Raw genomic sequence first — 15253 nt, 5'->3', positions numbered from 1 at the left:
AACGAACTTGCTGAACATGGCAAGTGTGGCCCCAATAATTCAGTAAGTCAACAGAATCCAGGTCAAAGAAGCCCACTTTAAATGGTACCCTATTCACATTCCTAACCATTCATTCTCTCCCCCAGCAGCAGACATCTACAAAACTTTTCAAACCCTTGATTTCTATCATAAAGAATAAGCACTTCAGACTTACAGGAACATCACTTACAGATCCTTCTCTAAATCACACAAACGTAGAAATACAGTATTACTTTTCCTTAATCAAGAGGTACTTGAACGTCCCCTACCAACCACTCCAACCCCATAGCAGGAATATCTTCATAGAAGCAATGGGAGAAATTTTTGCCAGCTTTTGAAAGAACGTTGGAAAATCAAAGTGAAAAGGGGCTTCAGAACTTCAAATAATCTGGTTCATCCACAGACGTTACTGGGAAGGAGGATATAAATTATTTGAGGGTAGTTTGAAATAATGGTTGCTACATTCCCTTTCCAGGAGTGGGTATCAGACAATCATTGCAATAATACAGGTGAGAGGATTAAATGATGAGAATTAAAGGAGATCATTAGTTCCTTGATGTTATTAGATAATAACATTCTATTAGATAATGATTGAAGTGTACCCAAATTCTATTTAACTCTTTTACTTTATGTCTAATAGTTCTTCAAATTTCTGAAAATATAAATTGCATAACATTTGCAGCTCTTTGCAGAATAGCTCTTTAGATTGTGCTGTGTGTAATATGAAAAAAAGATTTTTAAATTCATATGAAGAGTACCACTGGCAAGAGTACTATTCAATGCCCAGCCTTGATTTTATCAGAGACTAAGTGAATCATGTTCTTAAAATACTACAGTCTTTTTTGGTGAAAATCCTCCCAAAATCTTAAACAGAGAACTACTGAATATTTACCCAGAGACTGTGAAGCAATAATGACATAGTTCTAAGGGGTCTTTGTGCCTGGGGCAAACCTATAGATACTGGTGTTCACATGTCCTAATTACTGTGGAAGATCACAAGTTTGGATGGCACTGTTGAACTTTGCAAGTTCCTACAATGCATGCATCTCAGCCGTGTATGCTCATGGTTAACTTTCAAGTATAGGTACACAATCCTTTATCCAGAACCTTTGGGGGACAGTGTGTTCTGAATTTCGGATTTTTCAGGATTTTGGAAAGCCAGATTTAAGCCCACCCAACTTGTGCTGCCGTACCTACCCCCACCCCCTTCCAGTCGCGCTGCCATCTCCCCTCGCCCGCCTGACTCGCGCTGCCAGTCTCCCCGCCCGCCCAACTCGCGCTGTCGGTCTCCCGCCCGCCTGACTTGTACTGCCGGTCTCTCACCTGCCCAACTCACACTGTCGTCTCTCTCCCCACTTGCTGAATTTTGGAGCTTTCCGGATTTTAGATGTCCGAATAAAGGATTGTGTAACTGTTTTGCATGTAATTCTGGTTGCCTCATTATCGAAAGGAAGTGGAGACTTTACAAGGGTACAGAAGAGATTTACCAGGATGTTGTCTGGATTAGTAGATATGGGCTACAAAGGAGAAATTGTTTGCTTTCTCTGGAGCGTCAGAAGGTGAGGGGGTAACTTGACAAAAAGTTATTAAAATATGAGAGGTGTTAATAGGTAGACAGTCAGAAATTTTATGCCTAGGTACAAATGTCACGGGGGAAATATTTAAAAGATTTTTGTTTTAAGAAAACAGTTGTAGGAGCCTGGAAATAGATACGATATCAGCATTTAAGAGGCTTTTTAGGCAGGGAATAGAGGGATATGCATCATGCACAAGCAGCAGAAATTTAATTTAACTTGAACAGACCTGTGGACTGAAGGGCCTGTTCCTGTGCTGTGTAATTGTGGAATGCCAACTAACTGAAGGCTTTATCCCAGAATGGTCAAGCTCCCTGAATGATACTACAGTTAGTCTCTCTCAGGCAAAAGTATTCTATCACATTCTTGACATCTTTGGCAAATAGGGAGCCAAATAGTCGGATACAAAATATCAAATTACTGACCTCTATTAGTAGTCCTAGTAACCATAACTAGGCCAGTTATATTTCTAGCTAATGGTGACTCCAGGATGAGATGGTGGGAAATATGTTGATAATGTCATCGACTTTCAAGGTGGTTGACCTCTTTTAAGAGTTGGTCAATGCCTTGTAGATCAATATACCACACATCAGCCCATGGCCAACATTGAGCAGATATTCTTGCTCATAGATGCAAGTCCATCAATAGAACGACAGCCATCAACCAACATCTGCACCTGATATCACAAAATGAACATATAGGCTCAGGTCACTGTCAAAGCTAGTTTCCAAAAAATACAATTATCCTTCTGTAAAGTTGTTTGAGTAAATTTTTCCCTCCATGATTCACAGCATAATAACTTTGTTTTAGGTTCCTTATTGCTACACTAAATAAAGCACAGTGTTGCCATCCACTGCAGTTACTTCCAACCTATCTTTGAAATGTATCTGTGTTATAGCTTCACCAAATGTATACATCACTTTGAGGCAAGCCTTGTGCTTCCTCCTGTTCTGCTACAAAGTCCTCATTTTATCAGTTATAGTTATTTGGAATACATATATTAGACAGAGGAACAAACCAAACCGAGATCTTGATGAAAGGTTTCATCCCAAAACAAACATTCTTTTATCTCCCACTGAGTTTCCCCAGCAGATTGTTTTTAACTTGAGTGTCCTGCTTTAATGGCTTTTATTGAATGAATAAGTATTAATAGGGCATAAACTACAATAAGCCCATCTCTTCTGCATTCAGTATCCATTTATATCTAACTGAGAACATTTCATCTAAAGTTCCATTTTCTCACTGTAGTACTTCCTCAATAGTACAATTTTGTGCTAAAGTCTGTAGCAGAATTTGAATCTACAATTTTCTAATGCAAAGATAGAGATTCAACATTTAGCCATAGCTATGCAGTCAATGGAGACAGAAAAGGAAAGAAAAAATGCAAGTTCGAAGTAAAGACATATCTTGGCTAAGTTTTGATTTGCCAAAGAAATGGATATTATAATAGAAGCTAAATAAATTGTGTCAATATTGCTTCTCATCATCCAAACATCCAAAATCCAGTTACGATGGTTGTTGAAGATAACAATGGATAGAGCAAAAAATAACCAAAATGTCTCCTGGGAAAAAAAAAGAATAATGGATTATTTTGGCATTCCTGAAGTGCAGAAAGATTTTGCTCCTCAGTACTACTAAATTGGCACTTCCATTGTGCTAATGGAAACTATAACACAGCAAAATGTACCTCTGGCACTATTTTCTAGCATGTTCCTTGCATTTGAGCATTCCATACTTCCTTTCACTTTACTATTAAAAGTACAGAGTTAACCAATTTCTTCCAATCAAATCAGATTATTCAGAAATAAATCTATTTCCAAAGCATTGAAAAATACTTTAATCACTTGTAATAACCTCAAATAACATATTTACCATGCAAAAGGCGGAAATCAATATAAGGATGAGAGTCTCTTCTTTCAGGTTGAAACCCTGCCCGGCTCCTCACACGTACATCTCCTGCAAAAATATATTGATATTGTTTGTATAATTTCATGACTCAGCTCTGATGCAGAAGGAATCATACTTAGCATAAGGCAAAACCCTTTCAAGAGCTGAAAGCAACCAAATAATGAACTGAATGTTTTCAAATAATTAATTAATGAGAGGACATTAAATGAAACTAAAAAAATATGTTAATGCACTTCAGTGGACAATTCAAGCTAGTCTTTCTATGAAGAGTCATAGAACTGTACAGCATAGAAACAGTCCCTTTATCCCAACTCATCTATGCCAACCTAGTTGCCCATCTATGGTGGTCCACTTTTCCCTCAATAGAACTATGGTAATATCTTTCTAACACCTTTTTATCCACACATCCATCCAAATGTCTTTTAAATGTTAATAATTGTACCCACCGAGCATCCGGCCAGCTACAATATAGGGTAGACACAACTATTAGGCACTCCTGTCTACTCTATCTTCTTCACTTTTTACTTTTCTATTTTTCAACCCAAGTTTATGTATTTTGTAGTTTTCCTTTTTTTAATATACAAAACTTATATACAAGTGGGAAAGCAGAAAAAAAGAAAAAGAAGAGACTGCTAACCTAACAATAGAGGCTATTTCTACCCTACTGGATTGACAGATTGCTGACTTCAAAGCTTCTTTTTGCCTGTTAGAAGTCAAAAATCAATCAATTCCAGTTGTTAGTGGAGGAGCACGGCCAGCGTTTGTCATCTCTGGAACATCCTTCTGAATACCTAAACCAATGCGTTATTGAATTCGAAGATGTCTGCTCCAGTTGACATAAAAATAACTTGAGGTTAATGACCAAAGTTGTTGATCTGGAGAGCCGGAGCAGATGACAGAATCTGCAACTTTGGGCTTGGCAGAATCTACCAAAGGAAAACTTACAAAATTCTCTGATTTGTTATGTGAGGTTTTTGGGAAGGAGATGCTCCCATCCCCACCAGAGATTGATAGAGCTCACCACTATTTAGTACCTAAACTAGCTTTAGGACAGAGACATCACTTGATCATTATTCATCAACATCGTTATCAGATAAAGGACACTGATCTGAGAGGCCCGGCAGACAGGGAAACTGGAATATCCCAGTGAACAGATTCTAGTGGTAGAAGATTATACTCCCAAAGTTATGAATCAGTGAGCTGAGTACAGGGAAATAATGTCAGAATTATACAACCAAAAATTTAAGCCCTCCCTGCTGTATCCTGCACAACTCCAAATCACACTCTCCAATAGACACAAGTTAATGTATTCAGTTGTTGAAGCCCAGAACTATATAGACTGTTTCCCTTCCACATTGTGCCCATCGTAAATATCTGCTTGATGACTAAGGCTATTTGACTAGCATTATTTTGAAGCTTTATAGTTTTTGTCATACAAAAACCATCGGGTACTCTCTGTTTTGGTAATACTTTATGGAGTAATATACTTACAAACCAACAGCCCAAATGGATATTTTTTGCTTTGAATTCTGGGATTTATTCAGTCTTTGCAGGAAGAACATTGAGGAAACTTTATACTTAGTTTTTTTTAGTATCAGTTTATATTTCTACATCGTAATATACTTTTTAGAATTGAATAAGAAATTCTTAAAGAATTTTTTTTATATAATTGTTGTATTCCTATCTGTTCTTTCTTCAAGGCCGACACCTGGAGTTATATATTACGAGCTCTCATTTTAGTAAAAATGAGTTATCACTGTAAGGAATAGTATAGACAGAAGGGCCTGAATGGTCATTTAACATTTCATACAAGCACCAAGCACAAGTCGCAGCCCAGCAATAATACGATACATTGGAAGAACTGAGAGAAGGTTTGTCACAATCTGTTCCAGAATTCGATATATTTGCAAAGACTGTGATTTTGCAAGGGAGAACCATTCTGACTGTTGGAGAGAACACAGCTTTTTGAAGCAGTTCTTGTTGCCAGCCATTTTATGGAATTCAGAGTAAAACATGCTCTGTGAATGACTGGGCCTTTTGGGTGGAATGAGCTGTACCAGGATGGTCTTTTTAAGAAGCAGAGTGCTTCATTTTGATTGTGACCAACAGTAGAGGTCACTTGGAGAGACTGGTTCATTTTGAGTGTGACTGGCAGTGAAGTTAATTGGAGAGACTAGTGCCAGGGTCATGGAGGCTTACAAAAGAACCAGGAATATTATGACCACAGCTCATGTGGATGGACATTTCTTCAAAGGCAAGAAGGGTTCGTGAGTCTGTAGCATCCACAACTCCAGTCTTCCCATCAGTTCAACATTAATTCAAGGCACCAAATTTCAAAGGCCTAAGCTTCAACAATGAATTTAAGACTGAACTTTGAAGAAACTTTCTAGCTTTCAGCCTGGATTGTACTGGTTTGGGTATATCACACACAAGAACATCTGCACATAGTTGGGGTAGATTTAGTGTTAAGGATAGTTTAAAAGTTCAGACTATAGTTTGAGTTAGAAATAAAATGTGTTTTAAAATTAAACACTGTCTGATTCATTGCCTATTGCTGCTCAGTACACACGATTCGTAATAAAAATTGAGTAAGAAACTCTAAAAGTAGTTTTTTTTAATATATAATGGTTGCTTTCCCATCTGTTCCTGCTTCAAGTCCAACACCTAAGAGTTTTGTTAATGTGTGTTTTTCAACTTGCTCCTCTAACCATTGACAATGGATAACATTTTAAATTTTGCTAGTTGGAATGTTGAAGGTTTGAATAATCCTGTTAAGAGAAGGAACATTATTTCTCATCTAAAACAACTTAAAATAGCAATTGCTTTTAAAAAAAAAATCAAGAAACACATTCATAGCTCTGATAGTTTGGGACAGTGGAGGGAGCATCATTTTCACTCCACTTTTCAGGCAAAAGCCAGGGGTGCCTAAATTTTATTAACAAAAATATATATGTTTTTTGTTCATCACAATGTAATATCAGATACTAACAGTTGTTGTATTATTTTTTTCAGGGAAATTGTATAATAAATTGATGGTTCTTGCCAACGTTTATGCCCCTAATGTGAATGATGTGGGGTTGTTTTGAACAATTTTTTCTTCCTTACCTGATCTGGACTCATACTCTCTTGTGCTTGGTGGAGATTTCAATTGTTGGTTTGATCCTGTGTTGGATCGATCTTCTCCCAACCCTGCAATAGTAAGTCTGCCTCATTTATTCAATCCTTCCTATCAGATTATGGTATTTCTGACGTATGGCGTTTTCTTTATCCAAATAGGTATATTCTTTCTTTTCACAAGTTCATCATAGTTTTTCTATGATTGATTATAATCAATGAATCCCACTGGCTCGCTCTTGTGATTACAAGAGTATACTGATATCTGATCATGCCCCTATTGTACTATGACCATTCCTGACCTTCCTAAAATAAATAGAAACTGCCTTTTTAATTCTTCTTTACTGTCTGATAGTGATTTTGTGAAATTTATTGAGGAGTAGATAATCTTTTTCTTTAGTTCAAATACTTTTTCTGAAACCTCCAGTCTGATTGTCAGGGATGCATTGAAAACCTACCTCAGGGGGAAAATGATTACCTATACCGTGAATATGAAAAGAAGGGGCAATGAAGAACATTTGGAGTTAGTTAATCAAATTAAAGAAATAGATCATCAAAGCACTCAAATTAGAAATCTAGATCTATATAAAAAGTGAATGGAACTTCAAACTAAATTTGTCCTCCTTTCAACACATACAATTGAACACCAAATTTTGAAGAATAAAAGTCTGCTTTATATCCATGGTGATAAAGCTAATCAGTTGAGAGGATTTAAATCAAATTAGAATTAGAATGGAGAACGGTAGCGTTACTTCAAATCACTCCAAGATTAATGACATATTCAGAAATGTATTTTCCCGACTATACACTTCTGAATTTCAAAATGGTGATAGTTCGATGGAGAATTTTTAAAATCTTTTAAATATTCTCACACTTTCTCCAGATAACAAAAAGAGATTACCATAAATGTATAATGTGAAAAATTTTGTACCAAAATTCGAGCTCAATGTGGGGGGGTGGGGGGGTTGCATTATTCACACATATTTACGGCAGTGCAAATTGGGCGGACAAGGGGGAAGAGAAACAGAGAAACACCAGCGAGATTCGGGTGAGCGAGGGGAGGGTGGGTCGTATTATACATGGGGGTAAACATTTTCTCCCTTTCTCCCCTCAAAAATGGGGGGGGGGGTCACATTAAACACACATATTTACGGTAGATGAACCTATATCACAAATAGAGGTAACTGTGGCTATCTCTTCTTTGCAATCTGGAAAGTCACCAGGTCCTGACAGTTTTCCTGTAGAATTTTTTTTAAATCATTTTCTTCTTTGCTCTCACCTTATTTAAGTTCTGTGTTGTCTGATTTGTTTAAAGAAGGTAAGCTTCCAGCATCATTCAATGAGGCTGGTATTACTTTTATTTCAAAGAAAGATCCTATAAATCGCTCATCCTTCAGGCTAATTTCTTTATCAAATGTTGATGTTATTAAAATATTTGCTAAAGTTTTAGCTCGTAGATTGCAGAATATTTTACCATCAATTATAACCAGGGACCAAACCAGCTTATTAAAAATTGGTACTCTTATTTCAGTTTGCTTCGCTTATATGACATTTTACACTCACCATCAGGTGAGGTTCATGAACATGACCTTTCTTTAGATATGGAGAAAGCGTTTGACCTTTTAAGGTTGTGAAAGATCAATTTACTTATTTAGATATTGCAGTTACAAGAAAACACAAGAATCTTTTTGAAGAAAATTACCAAATGTGAAACAGCATTTAATGCAGTGGTCACCTTTGTCCACATCTTTAGTGGGCTGCATTAACTCTATCAAAATGAATATTTTGCCTAAAATTTTTATCTATTTTTCAAACTATACCAACTTTTATTTCTAAATTTTTTTGACTCATTAGACTCTATTATATCATCCTATATCTGGAAGAGTAAGCGACCTCGATTACCTACAGAAATCTAAAAGAAATGGAGGTATGGTGTTGCCAATTTTCCTATTTTATTGCCAGGTGGCTAATATGCGCAACCTTACATTTTGGATACTCTTTCATAAACTACTTGACTGTCTATTGTGGATATCAATGGAGTTGCATACAGTTAAAAATCTCTCTAGTCCAGCTATTCTTGGATCCTCACTTCCTTTTTCTTTAGATAAATCTATTGATAATCCTGTTGTAAGGATATAGACCCAGTTCAGAAAACATTTTGGATTTTATAGTTTTCATCTTTCAAGCCCTATCCTATCCATTCATTTCTTCCATCCTTCCCTTCTATGATTCTGCATTTCAAGAACGGTAATAGACTGGGTATTAAGTATTTTAAAGATCTTTTTGTTGATAATTGCTTTGCATCATTTGAATAACTTTCTGAAAAGTTCAATCTACCTAATATCCATTTTTTTCTTTAAAGATACTTGCAAATAAAACATTTTATCCAGTCTCAGATACCTAACTTTCCTGGTGTACATGATACGAACATTGTTGATGTGTTTTTTTTTTAAATTTACAACCCACTCTTAAAGGTTAAATATCTGTCATTTATGAATAAGATGGCAGGTTTAAGATCTGCCCCTCTTGTTAAAATTAAATCTGCATGAGAATAGGATTTAAGCCTTTCACTGTCGGATGAGGTTTGGGATTTAATCCTTAAATTGGTTAATTCCATATCCCTTTGTGCCCATCATTATTTGTTGCAATTTAGCGTTGCGTATAGAGTTCATATGTCCAAAGCTAAATTATCTCGTATTTATCCAAATGTAAATTCTTATTGCGATGAATGTAAGAGATGAGGTCGCTCTTATTCATGTTTTGGATGTGCCCTACCCTTAAAATATACTGGAGGGATGTTTTCCAAACCCTATCTTTAATCCTTCATTTAAACCTCGAACCTAACACACTGGTTGCCCTCTTTGGTATCACTGGAGAGGGTGATGTGCATTAAATCTTGGGTTCTGTCTTTAACCTCTCTTTTGGCCAGACGTGTGCCATTCTTACTAAGATGGAAGAATGCTGCCCTGCCCAATAATGCTCCGTGGTTGAGGGATATTATGTCATGCTTAAAACTAGAAAAAACTTGTTATTCTGCTAGTAACTTAGACACATGGTTTCAAAACCCATGGGAACCTTTACTAGAGCTACTTTCGGAACCACTAGTTTTATTATAAAACCTCTCTTCCAACACTACATTATATTACTCCAGGCATAAGGCATACTTTAATCATAGAACATCAGTTCTTTTTAAAATATTTTTATTGAGTTTACCATATAAGCTTCCATAGAGTTTTAGAAAAGAAAGCACTTTTAGAAAAGAAAGCACATAACAAATCATTTGTATACATGTAAGCAAGCAAAAAAAAATGAACTAAATCAAGAATTCCTTAATAATTACAGAACTTTGACTTGGTAATAAGTTCAAGAGATGGGGAGAAAATTAAAATACAATATTCAGGATAAAACTGTAAGATGTACTCTATAAATTAGATAATTCTGTTGATTTCTTTATATTTGACATCTTTGTTGTGCATTTTACAAATTTTATGTATAGATCTGTTTACTTATTTAAAATTTAATAAAAATATTTAGAAAGAAAAATAATAATTCTACCCACCTTTTCCACTTCCTCTGGCAACTAGTTCCATATGCCCAACATTCCTGTGTAAAAATTGCCCCAGTCCCCTTTTAATTCTCCATCCTTCCTCCCCCCACCCCACATCCTTGCCTGACACCTAAACCCTTTAGTTTTAGACCACTGGATTGTTGAACAGATTTCAATGTACTTGCTAAATCTATGCATTAATGCCATATGCAACCTGAAAAATAGAGTATCCAATAAACTTGGTACAACTTTTCTTATTGGTTCGTCCCTGAACCCCAAGATTCACTTTTGAAGCAATTAACTAGCTGCATACATCCACCCTCCTGTCATCTGAATTATACAAACATTATGTTGATTATCTTATCTCTCCTTAATGGCACACCAGAATACGTTCTTCTACTTCTATTCACCGCCTTTTTTCTCACTGTACACATTATCTCAAAAGTACACACATCATGCCACCTATTTAATAACTCTGATTATAAACGATTTTCCACTAAGGTTTTTGTGAAATGTCACTTTAGTGCAATATTACTATTGGTAACTGGGTGAAAAATCATCTCAAACTGAACATTATATTTTAGTACTTTTTGAAATTTTAAAGGGGCTAGTGTTACTATAATGGTACTATAGAAATTTGTGTGTAAAGCAATACAATTGTTTAAGAATAAAGATCAAAGTTAGATGATCACAGTGGCGGGCAGTCCATATTTGCCAAGCTCATGATGAACATTTTGCAAACAAACCAGTCACTGAGACAAAAAGATACAAATCAAGGAAGTAGCAGGCAGGAGAAGGTTTGTTGAAGTGACAAAACAACAGTTTGACAGCAATCGTTAAAAATACTGATCTTGTGCAAAGGAGCAAATAAATGAAATCTTATTGAATTGTAAACACTTAAGGGATGTCACCTAACCATACAAATTACCTGCTTCAAAAAAAATACACAGACAAAATTATAAGGTGCCACCAGGAGAAAACTAACTTCAGATGAAGGTAAAATTACCAATACCAACACCAAAAAGATAACAGAAACAAAGAAAACTCATCAAATGAGTGCTTTGGACAAAATTGACTATCAGCAGAAGTTGGATCATAAATAGATATTTTTTTTAAAATAGAGTGAGTTTACTCACCTAACATACGAATGTACAGAGCAGTCTGGTCTGAGCTTTCATAGGATATTGCTCCCCGTCTCTGAAAAATATGAGGCCGACACAGAAGTTGTGGCTTTTCAATAGACAGTTCATCTCCAAGAAGCTTGCCAATAGCTTAAAAACTACATAATTAAATTATAACTATGAAAACTTTCATTTTTATTTTCCTATGAAAATAAAATCACAAACCAGTTTATTTTTTCAGAATAAAATTCAACATTTTCACTACTTGCACCTTTAAATTCTTCCTCAGCTTCCATACTCAGAACTTAACATACTCTTAATGGTATATGACCAAGGCTCTGGTACGAAGGATCGTCATCTTTCCAACCTTCTGAAATAACCATGGAATTGAATTTTTTTTTAATTTGATACAAATTGCTCCAGCTCAACATTCAGAACCTGATGCTTATGGATTTTGTCTGCATAGGCCTCTAACTCGCATGACAAATTGCATACAAAAATGAATAAACGAATGCATGCAACAAACTGAGCAAAGTATTAATCATCAATATCAAAGTTATGATGTCACATATGCCAACATCTCAATCAAATGTATCCCGATAAATAAGGTCTGTATGCAAGACACTTTTGCAAATAAGAGTACAACTCTGATTATCCAAAATCAGATTCTACAAAATACTAATTTAGCCATAAAATGTTTAAATTTCAGATAAATGAGGATATCCGACACAGAAATCGGAGTTTTTTCGGAGCCGAACTGACCTCACAGGTTGAAAAATAATTCACTCAACGTGAAAAATAGAACGATTTCGGGTAACTCCCTCCCCTCTTTCCATATCTTCTTTACCTTCCCCCTATTGACTTTTCTCTTCAACTCTCCCTCTCAAACTGCATGCTACTATCTCCCAGCCACAAGTGGTTGGAAGAATCTCTTGTCCTGGTGTCATCAAGGAGGAGCAGTGATGTTGGGCTTCCGGCAGCAGCATGGACCTTGGGCTCCCAGGCAGGAGTGGGAACCTCTGTGGGGAGGTGTCAGAGATTGCCAGCAGTCAGCCTTAATTTGGTGAGAATTAAACTATTTTATTGCTTAAAAAGCCTTCCCTTGCTGTTTGTTGTTGTTTAAACACAGTTGCAAGTGATTTGCTGCTGCTTCTGGGCAGTTTTTAAAAAATGACGAGTTATCCGAAAAAATCTTCTTATCCGACTTAGGCCCAGTCCCAACCACTTTGGATCATCGGAGTTGTACTGTATTCTAATTATTGTAGCCTGATGGATTTGTAAATGCTACAATCTGTAAATTCCCTGATACACCTAGAACAGTCCGTTAACTCTGAACTCAAAGTCACTTTTCAATTAGGTACGTGTCCTCATGAATAGCTTTCAGCTTAGGAATTCCTTTCAGTGAAATCAAGGATGCCATAGTAGCAACAAAAAGTTTCTGTTGGCAACAAGGAAAACTGACAAACTCTTGAAAAGAGACCAATATCATAATGTAATAGGAAAACAACTTAAATTAATCTCTGCAATTAAGACACACGATTTTAAAATAATATTTAAAAGGGGCAAGTAACACTCAATTTAACTTGGCAGAGTTCATTCAGCAATAACAAAAAAAAATTGAAAAAAGATAAAGCAGATTTCACTCATGTTTTCAAAAGGGCTTCAATAAAAGTACCCAAGGTTGGCACACATGAAGTCAAGCATCAGGTAACTGAATGGTGTTACATCATAGACCAGCAGCAATAGAAATTCACCAAGACAAATGGTTACTTAAACAAAAGTTGATTTTAATTTCTTTAAACATAAAAACAGGATCAAACTTTAACTTATTACTATTAACTTAACCCCCTTCTGATTCTATGCACATGTGTTTGTAATGTGTACAAGTTCAGAAAAGTTCTTTGACTCACAGTCCAATCTATCAGGCAATTCTTATACTGTGCACAGAATTTAACATTTATGAATTTTCACCAAGCTCTGATACTTAAATGGTTACCCCTCAGGAAGGTTCTTGTTGATTTCAGAGAGAGTTTGTTGCTCGTTGGACATACACAAACTAATTTCCTCTGATCAGCCACTTCAGCGTCTTGCCGAAGAAACTTGCCCCATCAGGCTTTTCCAAATAATAACATCTTCTTCTGCAGGTCACAACAGACTTATTCCCTTATTTCAGCTGAAACACTCTAGCTAGCCATTTCCTCTTGTATGGACCAAAAGGGTTTTCAACAGGCTGAACTCAGAACTCACAACCTGTCTTCAAAATGGGGTTTCCACAAGCTGCCATCTTCCCATGACTGCAGAAACCAGTTCTCTCTCTCTCTTAGAGAAAGCCTGTTTGATCTCTTCTCCCTGCTTGCAAAACCACATGACCTCCTGCAACCAGACAGATTGCAGAATCGAAGTCTGTTCGTCTGTTGCTTTCAAAACAATAATCCATTACTCCAGAGCATGTCCAATGAACACCTGCTTGTGAAGTCTCTTAAGCTTGGGTTCAAAGTTTTGGAAAGGCACTCGGAGCCTGGACTGTCTGGCTTGAGCAAACCTTTTGCATTTTAAATGAGATCTGTTTTGTGAAGTGTTTGTGTTTATTTGTGACCTACACTACTCCACAATCTATCTCCTCCAAAAACATATCTATACACAATATAATATGATATAATCGGTCACACTTGGACTTAAGTGCCACTGTGTCTGTTCAAATTGTTAAAAATATCCGAGTGTCTTGCACCCTGTCCCAACCACCCCCCCCAACAGTAACTCATTTTAAAAAATAATAGAAGCCTGCAACAATGGATAAAAAGAATTACTAAATAATAAAGTAGAGATTAAAGGAAGTTACAGTCTTTCATATATTTCAGAACAGGGATGGCTGTTAATTATTTACATTAATACTTCAGATTTTGGAACCAATCTCAATTATCAAAATATATAGATGATATTAGATTGAAGGGGTGATTTTACAACATATACTGATTAAAAAGTATTAAATTAATTGCAATAAACATGCAAACTAGGTAATACATGGCTAACTTTTACAATGAAAATAAAAACTAATGACACCTCAGTTTCTTTCAGCACACTATGAAGTTGACTTTCTTTATATTATTCACTAGGCACAACACTGCATTCTTCAATTCCCCAAACACCACCCAGCTAAACACATCTGACCTTTTCATTGACTCACTGTCACATGGGCGATCCTGACAAATTCGTTCTCCTCCTCCTGCATCTGATATTCATCACCGATATAATGATGCGACTGCAACAGCCACCTACCTCCCCCCACCCTCCCCCATCCCATCCCAGCCACGCAAGGAGACACTGATTGGAAATGTCCCGCTACGTAATGGTCCAGAGAGCTGAGAAGCTTCCCTGGGTCCTGTTGGGAATTCAAGCCACACCCACACTCCTCATGACATCCTCCGATGAGTTGCTCTACGGTGCACCCCTAGTCATACCAGGCAAATATGTAATGACCCCCAAGGACTTGGGGGATCCCCCAGCAACCACACTGTCCCGGCTTTGCAAGCGCCTAGGCGCCCTGGCCCCCACCAAGCCCAGACCCCATGGCTAGCCCCACACTTACATCCCCAAGGACTTGGCTGATTGTAAATACGTATTTGTTCGGCGTGGGGCACACCGGCCACCTCTCCAGAGACTTTACGAGGGGCCTTACTGTCTCATAAGAAACAACGGCTCCACCTGTGTTCTGGATATTAGTGGCAGAGAGGAGACTTTTACCACTGACTGGTTTAAACAAGCCCACTTAGACTCTGACTCATCACCCATCCAACACAGCACAGGGGTCAGCCTCCTAAGAACTCTGACCCGATCGCCAGTTCTGGGGTTGGGGGGGGTTGTCGTGTAGCAGCTCACGGCTTGGGCCAACACCAGAAATGGCTATCAAACGCAGCAACCGGCTGAGACACCCGTTTCCATTGGCCACAGGTGGAACAGTAAAACTGGCCAGC

General features: G+C 37.1%; 1 protein-coding gene across 6 annotated transcripts in view; it reads right to left on the bottom strand.

The window, feature by feature from the left end:
- Nucleotides 1-15253, bottom strand: part of pde7a (phosphodiesterase 7A) — a 134155-nt gene that overhangs the window by 68091 nt on the left and 50811 nt on the right. For 3 of the 6 annotated variants that reach the window (XM_069921371.1, XM_069921370.1, XM_069921372.1), the window contains 3 exons: nucleotides 11298-11358; nucleotides 6606-6689; nucleotides 3465-3548 (listed from right to left, as the gene is read on the bottom strand). In XM_069921371.1, the coding sequence (XP_069777472.1) occupies nucleotides 3465-3548; nucleotides 6606-6689; nucleotides 11298-11358 (229 nt within the window). The remainder of the gene's footprint in view (nucleotides 1-3464; nucleotides 3549-6605; nucleotides 6690-11297; nucleotides 11359-15253) is intronic. The other 3 variants (XM_069921374.1, XM_069921373.1, XM_069921375.1) reach the window with 1 other exon arrangement.

The sequence above is a fragment of the Narcine bancroftii genome, chromosome 2, assembly GCF_036971445.1.
Source record: "Narcine bancroftii isolate sNarBan1 chromosome 2, sNarBan1.hap1, whole genome shotgun sequence".
Taxonomy (NCBI): Eukaryota; Metazoa; Chordata; class Chondrichthyes; order Torpediniformes; family Narcinidae; genus Narcine; species Narcine bancroftii.
This window is presented reverse-complemented; position numbering and strand designations above follow the sequence as displayed.